We start from the raw sequence: 18,257 nt of genomic DNA, 5'->3' as shown, positions 1-18,257 counted from the left end.
AGTTGGTCCCCAGCCTGAAGCAGTGCTTGTGATTTTTCCATCCTAAGGGCAGATGAATGGAGGGTACTGAGGACACCTTTTATTTATTGTCATGTATTCAGTGTAATCCAGATGGAATTTTGTCCTTTTTCCTCTCCTCAGTAGTTGTTCAATTTCCTCTCTCGATTTGAGCTTCTGACATTTCAGCCAATAGGAAGGGATCATGAGACAGCTACAGCATGTAGAATTTAAGGAGGTTAGTAGAAACTCAGCAGCCACTTGGAACCATAAGTCTACATTATGAAGTATGAAAAGAAAACTACCTCAGTCTGCTGTCTTTCATCTCATTTTGTGCTGTCTCAACGAACTCCAGCTGTGGGGCTTAGCAAAGGAGTTGTGTCTCTTCTTACAGGATACTTTATTATACACTTTAGCAGATTGTATGGTCCAGACTGAGCTAGGAAGGACAAACAGCTAAATGACAAGCAAAGCATCGGATGACAATCTTTCTGCAATTTTCAAATCCCTTTTACCTAATAGAAGAAGTTGTTTCTAGTATTGCTTCCAAATTTAGACTTTCTGCTCTACAAGGACCTTTCATTGGTGAACTAGAGGCGCTTTGGAAATACCTCTTTCTATTAAATGTGTAAGATGCAGGTAATGGTTATGAGAAAGGAGAGAAACATGAGTGAGATCAGGAAAAAGGACAGAAAACATTGACTGGCCAGCACTGTAGAATTAAAAGCCCCACTGATCAGTTCTTAACTGCTTTTATATAAATATTTAGGATTACATTTTAGAGGGCAGAAGTTTATGTTTTGATCACACAGATTGTAGTAAAATGTTGATTAAAGGGTTAACTGGGTTACTCAGCATACTGTCATAGAATCATAGAATAATAGGACTGGAAGGGACCTCGAGAGGTCATCGAGTCCAGCCCCCCGCCCTCAAGGCAGGACCAAGCTCCACCTACACCATCCCTGACAGATGTCTATCTAACCTGTTCTTAAATATCTCCAGAGAGGGAGATTCCACCACCTCCCTTGGCAATTTATTCCAATATTTGACCACCCTGACAGTTAGGAATTTTTTCCTAATGTCCAATCTAAACCTCCCCTGCTGCACTTTAAGCCCATTACTCCTTGTCCTGTCCTCAGAAACCAAGAGGAACAAATTTTCGCCTTCCTCCTTGTGACACCCTTTTAGATATTTGAAAACCGCTATCATGTCCCCCCTTAATCTTCTTTTTTCCAAACTAAACAAGCCCAGTTCATGAAGCCTGGCTTCATAGGTCATGTTCTCTAGACCTTTAATCATTCTTGTCGCTCTTCTCTGTACCCTTTCCAATTTCTCCACATCTTTCTTGAAATGTGGCGCCCAGAACTGGACACAGTACTCCAGCTGAGGCCTAACTAGTGCAGAGTAGAGCGGCAGAATGACTTCACGAGTTTTGCTTACAACACACCTGTTGATACAACCTAGAATCATATTTGCTTTTTTTGCAACAGCATCACACTGTTGACTCATATTCAACTTGTGGTCCACTATGACCCCTAGATCCCTTTCCGCCATGCTCCTTCCTAGACAGTCGCTTCCCATCTTGTATGTATGGAACTGATTGTTCCTTCCTAAGTGGAGCACTTTGCATTTCTCTTTATTAAACCTCATCCTGTTTACCTCTGACCATTTCTCTAACTTGCTAAGGTCATTTTGAATTATGTCCCTATCCTCCAAAGAAGTCGCAACCCCACCCAGTTTGGTATCATCTGCAAACTTAATAAGAGTACTCTCTATCCCAATATCTACATCATTGATGAAGATATTGAATAGTACGGGTCCCAAAACAGACCCTTGAGGAACTCCACTTGTTATCCCTTTCCAGCAGGATTTAGCACCGTTAACAACAACTCTCTGACTACGGTTATCCAGCCAATTATGCACCCACCTTATCGTGGCCCTATCTAAGTTATATTTGCCTAGTTTATCAATAAGATAAACTTGTTGGAGCCATGTTCCATCCCTCTCTCACTTCCATATAGTTAGATTTTTTTTAACCAATTATGCACCCTTCAGTACTGATAAAAGTATATAAAACACTGAGAGGGTTTGTAGAAGGTAAATGAGGAACTTCCGTGCCAGGAAACTGAAAGGGAGCAAATCCAAAACTGATAAAAGCAAATGCTTTTTTGGTCATACAGTGCCTATTAGACTGCACAACTCATTGCCACATGATATGGGTATGTTCAAGAATTTAGGGCAATTCAAATAGGAGGAGAATATGTATATACATAACAAAAATATCCAGAGTGTTCATAATTATTGCTAAATATTGGAAGGGATATGAACCTCACACTTTCATCTCTAAAGCAATTTTAGTTAAGGAGAATAGACATTCATGAAGATAGATGTCTGCATATGACAGGGTTTCTTGCACCATCCTCTGAAGTTTTGGGTGCCTGCTGCTCTAGGAAACAGGATAGTGGACTAGTCTGGTCCAGAAAAGCTATATTCCTAAAATCCTAAATGTGGATTTCATTGAGATGAAATCAGCTGCATTATATACTGCTAATAGAAGTTAATAGAGAGTCAAAATTTTAAAAAATAAACAAAGGGATAAGTGCATACAAATTCAGTATAGAATAGACACTTATTTCAATTATAATATGTGGCACTGTGACAGACAGGGGTGGCCCGTTCATATAGGTGAACTAGGTGGTCGCCTAGGGCGCCAAGTTAAATGGGGCACCAAATGGTGGCCAAACCATTGAGGGGTTTAGAGTTGGGGGCGCCGATTGCATGGTTCACCTAGGGCACCAGCTGCTGACAGCTAGTCTGGGGCCGCCCCTGGGACAGATGATGAATTATCTCCAGTCATTTCATTATATTAGATCAATTTGTATACCTCAATATAATTGAGAAGAGGAAATAATCTTAAGTGCTAGAATGTTCAGGAACATAAAAATAGAAGGGTTTATCAACTCTATTACTTGTTGTAAAAATTTCCTTGTCTCTTCGTGTCACATCATAGTCTTCACACATGAATTGCAGCTGTGTTTCCTTCAATAAAGATTGTGAGAAGTTTCACAAGTAAAACAAAATATGGTGAATTTTATTCTTTTCACTTATTGCATTAAAATGTGATATGAAGTCTTCTGCCATTGCACTTGATTTTGTTATAAAGAAAAAACAAACTTGTTCAGCTAAGGCAAGGAGAAAGAAGTGATGTTCCCAGGCCCACAATATCTTGTAGTATTAGATTCTAGACTTATCCCCACCTCAACCCCACATTTGATTCTGATGAATAAGTACCTGTAACATTTGCACAATTATGTTAAACTGAAATAATCTTCACAGGGAAATACAAAAGATTGTAGCTGTATGAGTAGCAGTAAAAAATCCTTGTTCCGGTTGTGAAGGTAGCTGAAAGTTGACTTTGTTTGGTGTTTTAGGGACCATCTCTTTGGACAGTCCAGGTACAAGATTGTCGTACTGAACTGCTTGGAAATACCTTTGCAGAACAACTGCAAGCTTCCAGAAAGCATTCTGTGAGCACAGTTGTGTTCCTAGCAGCCCAGTTAAATCATACTTGTTAAGCTGATAAGTAAACACCTTTTCAGACTGTGTGGAATCTTCACCTGCTGGGATTCACCTTTGATTTAACAAGATAGCTGGCCCTAAGCTACCTGTCAAAGTGGTGTAAATCAGAAGTAACTGCATAGGAATCCAGTCATATGCAGTCATTCTGCCACTTGAGCTCCAGAATGCTCTCTGCTAAATGTTAGCCATAACATGGGTATTTTGTTGCAGGCTTCTTTTAAAAATGGAGCTATGGTACACCATGACAATTGTCTGCTAATTCAAATCTTGGAGATCCTTGGAACCTACAGATCCTCTTGCCGATGAAGTTTGTCTGTTCTGTGCATTTCAGTTCACTAGATGTCTTATAGATCTGACCTGACCCAAGGTATTTGAAAAAAAAACGCACCTTGTGAGTTGTGTTGGGGTCTTCCATTCCCATAGTATGACCCTTATGTACTGTTGTGTGGCATTCCTTTCGTGAATGGAGATAGTGTGCTAGAGCTAGATTCACTCAGCACTATAGATGGGGCACTTGTAAGAAAATTAGTTATAGTTCCCTGATAGGCAGGGCCAGAGGTTGTCCTGAAGCTACTTCTAGTTGCAGCCAGGCAACTCTGAATTGCACAAGTGATAAAGGATCCTTAATGGATTCTACTGCTGGTTTCTACTGAGAAGCAATGGGGCTGTCACCTGGCTAGAGTCCGGGTGAGTATCTGCTGTACTAACTTTAGTTGACTAACTGAATGTTAGGGTGTTGAAACGGAAATAAGGCAAATTCTGAATCAAAGAAAAGCATCATCCCTTTGAGTAGAGGTATATTTTGCTAGCATTGGGGAAAATGACTGGAACTCCAGTTGTCATGAGTAGCATTTACATGCCTTTTTCTTTTGCCTATTAGGTTGAATTATACTACTACATCTCTATGTTTGACTGAGGTTATGTCTACACTTCAGAGTTTTCAGGAAAACAGACGTTTTTCCGAAAAAACTTCATTTATGTCCACACTGCGATCGTGTTATTTAAAAAAAAAAGATTGAAAGAACAGGGGGTTTTCTGACGTTGGTAAGCCTCTTTTTATGAGGAAGAAGCTTTTTCATGAAAGAGCTCTTTCATAAAAAGGTGTGTGTGGATGAGGAAGAGGGAGTTCTTTTGAAAGAAGAGGAAAGAGGAAAATGCATAGGTGCCCTGGTGGCCACTCCATCCATAGCAATCATAGCTGAAATGCGAGATAGCGCCCACACTGAATGGACGCTATTTTTTGAAAAAGCAGATTGCTTTTTCGATGCGCTTTGGCAGTGTGGACATTCTTTCAGAAGAAGTTCTCAGAAGATCTGTTCTTGAAAAACTTCTTCCGAAAGAATCCTGCAGTCTAGACATAGCTTGAATGAATTAGAGCATATTTCCCAACTAATTGATATATGGAAACAAAAATCACCTGTCTTTGCACAGATATCAATACACTGCTCTCATTCATTTTCGAAATGGAGATGCTTAGAATAGGATGCTCAAGGAGGAGATAAGCTTCCCTAGCCCAGAAATTCATTGGAGCCATTGGGAGTTTTTTCATTGACTTCAAAAGGTCCTGAATTATGCCCGAAGTGAGATAGCTACACGACAGCTGTTGCGGGGGTTCCCGACACTTGACTTCCAGCTGAGTCTCACTCCTTAGCACCAGGGCTCTCTGGTCCGGCAACATCTGGACCATGGACATAACTGTCTAAAATGTCTCATATATAGGAGGTTTAGCCTGTATTCCCATCAACAAATTTACACTTTCTAAGTACTGAATATTAAGATGGTATTGCATGTATTTCTGTCAGCACTGGCATCCCCAGATTTAGTAATTAAGTCCACTGTAATCCATTAACATCCTATATCATCATTGGAAAAACGTCTGAGGAAAAAATCCTGTACTAAAATATAACAAAATCATCATATTAAAAAATACCACCTTAAACTTCCTCACCAGGTTTTTCTATAGCAGAGACAGAATTGTTAATTGGCTTTCTTGGGTATATGCCAACCGGAGAGTGTTTCAAAATGATAACTTGTTGACCTTTTCACAAATACAAGATCATTTAACTATCTCATTAGGGAAAGAATAGTAAAATAAGGTATCGAATGTAGGCAAGTAGCTGTCCTTTTTCAAGCCTCTCTCTTCTTTCCAAAATTAGTTCATAGTTGCAATATAGGACCTATGATGCTGTAGCAGTGGGTATGTCTAGCTCCTACACTGAATAATTTCAATTTAAACTGGAAAAGAAGATTTAAAGATAACATTTTCAAAACATTAGCATGGCTGTAACTAGGTCTCAGGAAAATGTCAAAACAATGTACATGTTATGTGCAAAATGTAGTTTACATCGTAGATGGCAAAAGTTACTGTCAGGCTTTTTTGGGAGAGTTGACACAAAAATTAATAGCATATCTTCTGAACACAGAGATCATTGGACGTACTGTAGGGATACCATACAGCATAATGATGTTTAATCCTGAAATCCACATAGTCCCTGATCCTTGAGTGTGTCCCCTGATCCTTGAGTGTCCCCTCAGGAAAGGAGGGGAATGCAGGCATGCACCACCTCACCTATATGCATACTCTGCTTACGGGTCAGGGTCATTTGTAACCCTTGCACTTAGGAAAGCACTTTGATTATACAACTCCTTCCATACCAGTCCATGGACTGAGCTGGACACACTGAAAAGGAGCAGGCTGTACTATCTGAAATTAGGCATGTTTCCCTGAGGTACAATCCGCTCCAGCAGCTCTCCTCCGCAGTTCTTTTAACTCAGGACTGTGACTAAGTGGCTCAGTCTGCCCCAAGAGGGCCCACAGCTACCGCGGCCGAAGGGCAAATCGTGGGAGGGTGGCTCTGCACCCTTAAAGGGGCGGGGCCTCGTACAGAAGGGTCAGGGCTGAGGGCAAGTCAGCCCTTAGCACCACTGGGTATGTCTACACTGCCACCTTAGTTCAAACTAGTTTGAACTAGGGTGGCTAATGTAGGCATTCGAACATTATTTTCCCATTTTGTTTAGAATGTTTTCATCCATGTTATACATAACCATCTTTTGAGATTTGCATGTAACATGCAGGACCAGATCTGAAACTAAGTCAATTGACTTCTGGTGAGGAACTAGCCAACAGTGTATAGCTTTTTGTTCGGAAAAGTTATTTGTGTGTGTTCTTAACTGCTGGATTGTTTACTAAGCTTTTCTTACATCTCAAAAGGCTTCTGTATTTAAATCTCAAAAGGCTTCTGTATTTAAAACTAACTTCTGAACTTTGCTTTTTTCATTAGGATTTGTAATATATAGGTTTATAACATTCATAAACTAGTGAGACAAATTAGCAATCTCATTTTATGCTCTGATCTACATATGTGGTTCATTTAACAAATATGTACAATAAGTTAATAAATTAAACCATATTCTCAGTTTTATAGGGCAGCTCTTATGGTGGATGTATAAATAAGAGTGGACTTTGGCTCAGTATCTACATATTAGCAGGCAGAAAATCCATCAGAGGTGTGAGGGTGGTGATTTTTAAAAAACTTTCTCTGCCCTGTGAAACCTTTTTTAAAAAAAACAGTCATAATTTTGGAATGCAGCAATTTGCAATCTAAAGAGAAGTGAACTGCTACACGGGCAGATATAGGGCAGGGCGAGCGGGACGGCTGCCCTGGGCCCTGCGCTTCAAGAAGTCCCACGCATGCGCGTGGCGCCACCGCGCAGGCGCCATGGCAAAGGGGGGCCCCGCGAAATTGTGCTGCGCTGGGCCCCACAAAATGGTTATCTGCCCCTGCTGCTACAGAGCTATTTATATGCATGATAGATGGGATTTGGTTATAATGTAGATTAAAGGCAACACTTGTTTAAAGGGAGCATACATAAAAAATATATTACATGGTAAATATATTATAAAAATTGTTCTGCAGTAAAAAGGATTATCTACATTCTAACTATCCACTTACAGGCCTCTAGAGTAGAGATATGTAGTTGAATAAAAACAGAGAGAGAGAGAGAGAGAGAGAGGGAGGCCGGCCCAACAGAACTATGATCTAACCAGCATTTTTAGATTTTCTGCAACACAACTTGCTAAAAAAAGAGTCTCTCCTGTTTCTAATCACTGTTCTGTCCACCAGTGCACTCTACATACTGTACCACCTGCTGATTTACTAAAAGTGTTCAGATTTTCTAAATTGTACATTTCATAATCTCATGCCATAAAACCACCTGAGGACATCAGTATCCTGCCCAAAACCTTTGGAAGAACAGAAGGCTTGTGACTGCTGCATCATGCAGATATTACCAGTTCCCCTTCCCACTTGTGGGGTGCAAGATATGCTAACCAATATAACACATTCCTTGGGGGCAAGACTGGCCTTATCATGAGGCAAACTCAGGTGGCTGCCCCAGGTGCCATACTGTGGGGGGGGGGCACCATTAGGACCCAGAGAATTGAGACCTTTCAAAGTTTTGGCCCAAGCAAGGGGGCATGGAGGCATCATTTGAGCTCTCCACCTCAGGTGCCAAAATGTTGTGGACTGGCCCTGCTTGGGGGAACTAGTGGTGGTGATACAAGAGTATTCTAGACCTTGCACTGTCTGAACACAAAGACAAGCTTAGTTATTGGAAGTGTGTCACCAGGCAGACTCACCACCATGGCACCTCCAGCTGGTTGCTCTGGGAATTAGCTTGATGACTCACTGGATGCCTCCCTCACTGGTGTCTCCCTGTGTTTCTCTTTGACCACGGTGTACTCTTCAGGACACTGCCCTCCGGCAGTGCTCACTCCAGTCTCTGAGCCCCCCTTTTGGGTGTTGGTGTTTTCTTGCTTGCACTCCAGCATCTTCCTTTCCCCAGGGCACCCTGTTCTCCACCCAGGGAACACCCAGTTCCCCTGTCTCCACCTTGCCTCAGTGACCCACTGCAAGTCTTCATCTAGCCCCTGCTTCGGGCAAACTGCAGTCTGTAACAGCCATTCATCACTGCCAAAGGGGCATGGACCCGCTGCCCCTGCCTACCATGGCTGCCTCTTGTAGCCCCAGTAGCTTCAGGCCCTGCAGCCTGGGAGCCTGGTTGGTCAGAGCCTCCCCAGCCCTGCCTTCCTTCCTCCCTCAGCACTGCTCTGCCTCCAGGAAGCCTCCTGCTTCCCCCACAGTCAGGTCCCTACTGCTTTCTATTCAGAGCAGCAGTCAGTTCTCTCCCTCCAGGAGTTCTTCTTTATATAGCCCCCAGCTGGGCCCTCATTAGCCAGAACTGCCTCAGCTGGGGGCTGTGCTCTCACTCCCACTCAAGGTTGGGGTTTTGCACTTAAAGGGCCAGTGCATGGCAAACACCCTGTCACAGAGTGATATGGGGAGGAAAACTATTCATTCCTTCCCTCCATTCTACTATATCCCTACATAATCTGACAGTGGATTATCATCAGAGTCAGATATTAGTGAAACAAACGCATAGTATAATTTGTATGTAAATGCAACTGACTCTCACATGTAACACCATAAACAATTGCATGAAATAGTAACCTCCTGACAGTCATTGAAAATCAAAGGCAGCTGTGTAGTTCAAACTGCACACAATTCTCAGCTAATTTGGGGATTGAACTTTAAGTGCCATAAGGAAGGGGATGCAGACATTATCTTTCTATCTCTTTTAATGGTTGCTTTGCTCACTATATTCAAGATGTAGCATTGCAAGATGTACATTAAAATAAAAATCCTGTGATGATCCATCTACTGCATTAATTATGCTTTTCATGTGATAGTTTTCCGAAGTACATACTTTATCGTTGCACTTTCTTGGTGACAAGTTCAAGTTGTTTTTATCCAGTATGAGCATCCCTGTTTGCAAGACAAAGTAATTGTGACATTTAATAAATTGTCCCCAAAGTGTGTCCTTGAATGTTTACTGTCGTTCCTTTTAATGCACTTTCATGCAATGGGAAGAATTGTGGTTATAAAATCAGACTGTGAAAGATTTTCCAACTTGTCTAAATAACATATCCAGATTCCACATTTGAGAGCTTGAATCAGCACTTAGACATCTAAATGGCCATTTTATGGACCTACGTGTCAATTTATATGTTCAAATGTAGAATGTTGATGTCCTGTTTAGATTACCACATTCAGTCATAAATACCTAAAAGGGCTTTTTAAAAGTGTTCCAAAACTCTTCAGGTTCACATTGAACATTATAAGAATGCTCATTATGTTTTCCAGAGTGAGTCTCAACCAGGGTTTTTCATCATCATCCAATTATTGAAGAATGTAAGGGTACGTTTACACTTGTTCCCTATCTCGAGATAGGGATGCAAATGCAGTGTACCGAAATTGCTAATGAAGCATGGGATTTAAATATCCCATGCTTAATTAGCATAATCACGTCCGGGAGCCATTTTGAAATTGCGTTATTGCGAAATTAAATTCTCCGTGTAGCAGCATTATTTCGAGAGAAAACCTTTCTCTCAAAATAACTGTTACTCCTCTGTTTTATGAGGTGCCCGGACGCGATTATGCTAATTAAGTGTAGGATATTTGAGTCCCACACTTCATTAGCAATTCGGTACACTACATTTGCATCTCTATCTCGAGATAGGGAGGAAACGTAGATGTACCCTAAGTGTGCAAAAAATTACATTCAGTAACAGAAGACAACTGTTCTGTATAAGTGCTAATACAAAATTAGCCTGGTTTAATCTATAATGTTAAATTAGACTAACTACATTGCTCAGGACTGTGAAAAATGTCATGTCCTAGCCAGCTCCTTTGATGAAGTGGGTCTTACCCATGAAAACTCATAGTAATATATATATATATTTAGTTTCTAAGATTTCCAAATAGTCCCGTTTTTTCCAACTCTGTGAAATGCTGTCATTTTTCAGTGGAAACCTCTAAAGTGGAGGTTAAAAATTGTGGTTAAAATGGGTTCATATCTACAAATACATATAATAAAAATCTGTTATTCTGTATCACTGTGGTTAATCAGCTTATTCTCAGTCTATTAGTTCATATTTGAATACATCAATAGAGGGTGTAAAATTAGAAATTGAATATTTTCTCCTCTTCATCCAGAGGCCCCCCAGGCTATGCCATTTTATTTTGGGAACCATAAAATCAGTCCCTAACCTTCGTCCTTCAGTTGAGGAACCAAAGCATTATTGATGAACTCACATCTAAGAAAAATACATTTATGAAACCTAAAAAATTGAGGCTAAAAAGCACCCCATAGGGGACCAGTTCAAAGCCCCTAGGCAACACCATTTTAAGCCAAAGACAGAATTTCAGAAAACATTCAGCATTGCCCTTACTCCTCTCCCATGGATGTCAGTGAGGGTACGTCTACACAGCAAGGCTAAAGTCAAATTAAGCTACGCAACTTCAGCTACATCAACTGCGTAGCTGAAGTTGAAATAGCTTAATTCAGCTTTTAGTACTATCTACACCAAAACACTCTTCCTTTGACTTCTTTGGTACTATCAACACCAGAAAACTCTTCCTTCTACTTCCCTTACTTCTCGTGAAATGAGGATTACAGGAGTTGGAGTAGGAAATCCTCTAGCTTGCCATTATTTTGAAATAATGGCTTGTTGTATAGACGTGCTCTTTGTTATTTCAGTATAATGTCATTTATTCTGAAATAATGCTTCTGTGTAGACATACTCTGAGGCTACGTCTACACTGGCATGATTTTCTGAAAATGCCTTTAACGGAAAAGTTTTCCATTAAAAGCATTTTCGGAAAAGCGCGTCTAGATTAGCGGGATGCTTTTCTGCAAAAGCACTTTTTGCAGAAAAGCGTCCGTGGCCAATCTAGACGCGCTTTTCTGCAAAAAAACCCCGATTGCCATTTTCACGATCGGGGCTTTTTTGCGGAAAACAGTACTGTGCTGTCTACACTGGCCTTTTTGCGCAAAAGTCTTTCGGAAAAAGACTTTTGCCCGAACGGGAGCAGCATAGTATTTCCAGAAAAGCACTGACAATCTTACATGAGATCGTCAGTGCTTTTCCGGAAAGTCAAGTGGCCAGTGTAGACAGCTGGCAAGTTTTTCCGGAAAAGCTGCTGATTTTCCGGAAAAACTTGCCAGTCTAGACACAGCCTGAGAGTTTTACTCCTGACTTAGGCTACCACTTTTGAAAATCCTGCCTAAACTGTGCAACATACACAGGGCTTCACTGGTTTGCAGACCCTCTGCATGTTGCTCAGTTTCACTTACATGAGTCCCAATTTTATTCTATTCTATTCTTTCGTTCGTTCGTTCGTTTGTTTGATGCTTTTTTTTTAGTATTATTTTGCTCATGAGCCACTGCTAATAATTTTCATTTGTTCTCTCCCTCTTTAGGTTAATATCAAATACTGGCATTAAGTTTTTACCTGCTGTACATAAGCTACAATCTCTCCAGAAGGTTTTATTGTAAGTTTATATTGGCAGCTTTTAACTTTTTGTTATCTCAATTTGCATTTGTTTAGTGAATTTGTCACTGTATCATCGATTGTATTCTTGTAGGTACTGAAAATTTATTTGACATTATTTGATTTCTCTATACAAGATTTTATATATGGTGCTTGACAAACAATTTTTATTTGGTTCATGGGATCAACAATAGCTTTTCATTTTTAAGTCACCAATTTAAATTCAAGCGAGGCTGGTAGAGTCAGAAATGTGTTGTCATCTGATGACTCTTCTATGGTCAGTGTGAAACAAGTTGGCCTCACTCCAGTTTCCAGTGGACAGGTTACAGAAAAATCACTGCAGTGCCCCTGTTAGCAATAGAGGTAGCTGGAAAATGGGTAAATTTTACCTTAAAATTTTTCAACAAAAATTAAGAACAAATCTTTTTTTTAATTGTCTATGGAAAATTTTGACTTTTTGTTGAAAAAACAGAAATGCAGACATTATTCAGCTGTTGTTTGTGTTTTCAACAAAAATTCAAGACTGTCCATGAAAGTGTTTCACTCGCACTCTCTCTCTGAAAATGTTAATTTAGTCAAAAACCCAGGTTTTCCATAAAAATACAGCATTAATAATCCTGACCCCTCAAAATCAATGGGAATTTTACAATTGACTTTAATAGGTCCAGGAATTCACTAGCTAAAATACAATTTTGACAGAAAATTTTCAACAGCCCTGGTTGTCAGTAACAAGCCAGGTAGCCAGGGAATGGATAGGTTCTCTTTTTTTCACCCTTATATTAATAGTGAGTTTATTGGGAAATATTTCCACGACTTTTCCTTATCTTTAATAAATCTCATAAAACATTATTCTTTAGGAATATTAATCTACCACCTGTCTTGGGTGCCACTATTTACACATACATATAGAATTCAAAAACAAACTAGGTGCTCTGTTTCACCAAGTGTGGAGTTTGGAGTTTCTGGAATTGTACTGTAGCTCTTTGTGACTCTCTCTGTCACATATAGCATGCAAAAAGCCATGCAACTTTTTTTTACACAGCCTTGCAATCATCTTCAGACTTAGCTACCCTGGATCAGTTTGTGCTAGTAAATCTGAAGTTATTTGCCTGAGGTAAAATTCCTCCCTTTGCAGAAGGCCTGCATGAGGCCTACATACCATTCATGGTCCAAAATAGATCTTGGTTGAAATCCTGGCCCTATTAAATTCACTTGCAAAACTCCTGTTGACGTAGAGACGGAGATGCAGGATTCACTCCATGAGAGAGAGAGAGAGAGAGAGAGTGTGTGTGTGTGTGTGTGTGTGTGTGTAAATCAGGGGTGAGTAATAATGTCTGATGAAGGGGCCACTCCAAGATTTTGGTAAGTGTTCAAGGACTGCACTTTTCTAAGGTGAGGGTACCGGGGTTTGGGATGGAGGTTAGATGCAGAACGGAGTTCAGGATAGGGAACTGGGGTTCAGGAGAGTGTGGGGGGGTCTGAGAAGAGAATTTAGAGGAAGGAGGAGGTTGTGACCTGAGGCAGGTGATGGGGTTCAGGGTTCAGGAGGGGGCATGGTGCAGGAAGGGGTATGGGTATAGGAGTGGATTCTGTCCTATGGGAGAGGGTGCTGGGTCTGGGAGGGAGTTGAGTGTAAGAGGGGATGGGGTGCCAGATGCTTGCCCTGGCTGAGAGGTGCTTACCTAAGCAACTCCTGGCCAGCAGCACACTCAAGCAAGCTTCCCTTCTTGCCAGCAGCCCTTGGCTGTCTGTTCCATGTGGCTCTGCACTGCGGAGGCGGGGAGGCTTTGCATGCAGCCTCCTCCCCCAGCAAAATCTTTTAGCTCCTATTGGCCAGAAAGTGACTAATGAGAACTGAGAAATTGTGCTATACTCCTTCCCTTCCCCTCCCCACACCCAACCCCGCAGCCAAATCTCTTGGCTTTTTGACCAGTTCTCAGCCAATAGGAGCAGAGAGATTTTGATGGGGCGGGGACAACGCATGAAGCCTCCTCATCCCCCCGCAGTGCAGATAGCCAAAGGGAGCAGCTAGCCACTTTGAGCAATGCTGTTCCATGCTGCAGGGGTGGGCAGGTCAGATTAAAAGGCTTGGCAGGCCAGATCCAGCCTATGAGTTGTATCTTACCTGCCCCTAATGTAAATGTTACAAGACTTTGTGTTGGCGAATTTCACTTACCAATGCTCCTATTGATTTCAATGGGAATTACACTTGCAGAATGAGGCCCCTGTTTATCTGTCAGATGATTCAGTATCATGGGCATATATAGCTCTTAGAATGAGACAAGTTTGGAGCTACATTAGGTTTCAGGGTTTGCTAGACATTCATTATGTTCACTGCTTTCCATTTAAAACAGCATGAAAATAACAATTTTCACAGTCTAAATTATGAGTAATACTGTTTAACTTCTTGGAGCTGTATTTTGAACAAGTAACAGTAATGTGTATGGGCATCTTTTTTATATATCAGTGAAAAATGTATTACTGTGGAAATGACTGAAATGAATATGGTCAATGCAACAGACTGTCCGAGACCCCAGTTTAGCCAGTGCCTGTTTTAAGCCCATGGTTAAGGCTGTGAGTTTGTCATGGCCATGAAAGTGTCTCAGATTTCATGACTTTCCATGGGCTCTATGACTTCTTCAGTAGGCAGAGCAGCTGGCACTGGGGTTGCCTAAGTAGGTCAGGCACCCTGGCCCAGTTGCTCCAGTTAATGCTAGAATTACATGCTTATGTAGCTTGATGATTCAGGGCCAAAGAACCACTCTTCTCTGCATTATTTAGGGCTCAATCCTGCAACTCCTTTAATTAGTTGTATCAGTATTATTGATGAGTCTAAGGGTAATAGGATCTAGTCCTAAATGCATATTTTGGATTTTACCTTGCTTAAGATGCATGCTCTAGAAAACAAAAAGCAATGATATGGAAATTATTTCTCCCATGTCATTCCCTAGCAGTACATGGACAAACTTAAAGTTATGTCTTTCAGGAAACCTACATGTAAAGTATTTTCTCAGATCTAATGTAAAGAACAATCACTTTGGTGGCTAAAGCATCATTTCCTGTCAAAGAGATGAATGAATCGCAGAGCTACAAAAATGTTTTAATTTTTACTGTACATTCTTTTTCAGAGATATTCAAGATAACATAAATATACGTACAATAGAAAAGAATTCCTTCATGGGCCTGAGTTCTGAAAGTGTCATTATGTAAGTAAGAATTGGCAAACATCACCTCTCAGTTCACATTTTCTACAGAACAGGGCCTGAGGAACCTTCCTGGGTGCTACTTTATGGGTTTGCAAAACTAATTTGAGTGTGTGAAGCCTTTTCACCCTTTAATTTAGTCCTGTGTGGGATTTTTTACCCCATGAAAACCAAATTTGTTTAAAACAAATTCTAGCTATATATGTGATATGTATCAGGGACAGAGCTGGTCCCCAAAAGTTAGGCTAGCAAGCCTGCAAATGGGGCCAGCAGAGGGTCATGAAGCCAATAACCCTGAGGGCTGTCTCCTCTTTGCTGTACCGAGTATAAACTCCGGGCAGCAGAGCATTGTTAGATGTCCTCTTTTTTCCATCAGAATGGTGTCTCCCCATACTACTTCTCTTTTTATCCAGCCTTTGCTTATTCTTCCAGCTGTCCATGCTCTTCATCGTTTGTCCTCCTCAGATTTCACTGGATTTCTTCTCTCTGACCCCTTTGTGCTCCTTTTTTGTTAAGTAGAAAGCCAACCCAAAACCACTTTAAAAGCCCCATCACATTTAAATGAGTTTGCAAATGGGAAAAGCTTCTAAGACATATTTCTTTTCTTCTTTTATACTTTCAATATGCACTAATCTCTCCCTCCTGCCGTTTCATCCCCGCTCCGTATTTTAGAACCTCACCACAGAGCATAAAGCAAATTTAATAATGAATGCTACCAAAGTTAAGGACCACGATGGTTCCACCAGATACAAGTTTTGTTCCAAAGGATAAATATGTACATATTCACCATCAGATACATCATTCAAAAACATTCATTATTCAAGCAAATTACATGTAGATATGTGTAAAATACGGTATACTTGTACATAACATTTCTATATCCTTATAGGCTAGTTCACAATGTGATTTCATGCTGTGTAGTTAGATGACTTCTTATCTGACTTAACAATTATGGTTTTTAATGAACTAGCTGAGTTTCTTGATCCTTTTTATAGGGACATTGAATGTATACATGCTGTGCTACAAAGCTGTTTTCATTCCACCGCGGCCAGCGCCTAATTTGGAAAATTTACCATACTCACTACATCTTGATACAGGAACCTGGGGTCATGTAGCAAGGGACCAATTCTGTTCATATTGATTTGGATAGAAGCAGGATTAGATCCTGAATATTTGACGATAGAGCTAAGGCAAGGTTAACTGCTATCATCCCTCTATTATCTGCTACACCATTTATCCATCCCATCCTCCTGAAAATCTACCAGATGTGGATAGTATTCCCTGAAGAGTTAAAAGTATGAGAGAGATTGGCACTGTTATGTGGAATAGATACACATGGAATGAGATCCTAAATCTTAGTTGTTTACCTTTTCTGTGTTATTTAATAATAATTCATACCACCTATATTTAGCTCTTTGCATCTTCTAAGCCTGTGGGGTCCAACACGCTAGCCACATGTGGCTATTTGGCTGGTTGAGTGTGGCCAGTTGGCTTCAACAATGTGGCAATTTGGCCAGTTAAGTGTGGCTAGATTGCTATAGCAGTAGCCACTATAATGGCTATTGCTTCAGAACTGGTTGGACGCCACATACAAACAACATCCTCTGAGTTTCTACAAACCCCTAAGAGATGAGATAACTAATTACTGTGGAGCCAGATTCTTTCTTCTCATCTGATTTCTTTATGCCATCCTAGCAACATAAAGGGATCAGAAAACTCCTTATCTCCTTAGCACATAATTCCCAACACCTGTAGTAGTACCATGATGACCCTGAAGCTTTTGCACCATTCATCCCATAGTATAGTGATCATTACGGGGAGGAGTGAGACCTGAGTGCTGTTGCACTGCATTTATTCTGTGCTGGTGTAATGGGCCCATGGGGTCAGAGCCAGCCAACTTTAGAGTAGACCTCATGCTGCACTGAACTACATGAGAGTTGGGGTTGCCATAGAACTAGACCCAGAATCAGAGAATCACATCCAGGTCCTCTATTCCCCCTCACCAACTACATCCATAGAAAGTGAAGGACAGTCCAGTATGCAAATGTGGAGAAGACAGTCAGGCAATGAACTATGTAGTGAATTGCTGACATCTAAGACCCTTCCTAAGTTGGATAGCTTTGATTCATTCTATATTACCAGAAGCCACAGAGATGATGACAAACCTGGATTTCAATAAACACCCCACGATCAACCTTAGCCTGGACCACTCGACATAAGAGATCTATTTCCTTGACACTACAGAACAATTAAATTATGGCCAAATTGCCACCATCCTATACTGGAAACCTACCGACCATTATACTTACCTACATGCCTCTAGCTTCCATTCAGGATACATCACATGATCATTTGTTTACAGCCACACCCTAAGATACAACCGTATTTGCTACAATCCCACCTGCAGGATCTTTATCAGGCATTCTTAAAACTTAAAAACCCACCTGAGGAAGTGAAGAAACAGATTGACAGAGCTAGATGAGTACCCAGGAATCTGCTTCTTCTAGACAGACTCAACAAAGAAAATAAGAGACCACCACTAGTCATCACCCAAAGCCACTAGCTTGAACCCCTTTAGCACATCATTAACAATCTACAACATATCCTGGAAAATAATCCCTTACTCTCATGAGCCTTGGGAGACAGGCCAGTCCTCACCTACAGACAACCCCCTAACATGAAGCAAATTATTTCCAGCAACCACACATCACACCTCTATCATACTCACTCAGGAACCTATTCCTGCAATAAACCCTATTGCCAACTCTGTCCACACAGCTATCCAAGTGACACCATCACAGGACCTAACCACATAAATGACAACATCAAGGACTCATACAACTGCACATCCTCTTATGTGATATGTGCCATCAAGTGCTAGCAATGCCCCTTTGTCATGTATATTGGCCAAACTAGGCAATCTCTACAGTAGGGCTATTCAACAAGTGGCCTTCCACACAAAAAAGTAGTAAATATAATGGTGTTTTATTGATCAACATTTTAATAGTTAAATTCCTGCAGTGTCATTGTTAATTAAAAGTGCTGCTATATAGGTGGAAATTGGGTAAATATTGCATTTTATTAA

The 18,257-nt window shown here is 40.8% G+C and overlaps 1 protein-coding gene across 1 annotated transcript in view; it reads left to right on the top strand.

Annotated features, from left to right (window-relative positions):
• Nucleotides 1–18,257, top strand: part of FSHR (follicle stimulating hormone receptor) — a 130,752-nt gene that overhangs the window by 88,529 nt on the left and 23,966 nt on the right. The window contains exons 5-6 of the mRNA XM_075925453.2: nucleotides 11,899–11,970; nucleotides 15,098–15,175. Coding sequence (XP_075781568.2) covers nucleotides 11,899–11,970; nucleotides 15,098–15,175 — 150 coding nt within the window. The remainder of the gene's footprint in view (nucleotides 1–11,898; nucleotides 11,971–15,097; nucleotides 15,176–18,257) is intronic.

This window comes from Pelodiscus sinensis, chromosome 3 (assembly GCF_052426305.1).
Source record: "Pelodiscus sinensis isolate ZL-2025 chromosome 3, ASM5242630v1, whole genome shotgun sequence".
Taxonomy (NCBI): domain Eukaryota; kingdom Metazoa; phylum Chordata; order Testudines; family Trionychidae; genus Pelodiscus; species Pelodiscus sinensis.
The sequence above is the reverse complement of the archived record's forward strand: the minus strand, read 5'-3'. Positions and strand labels throughout refer to the sequence as shown.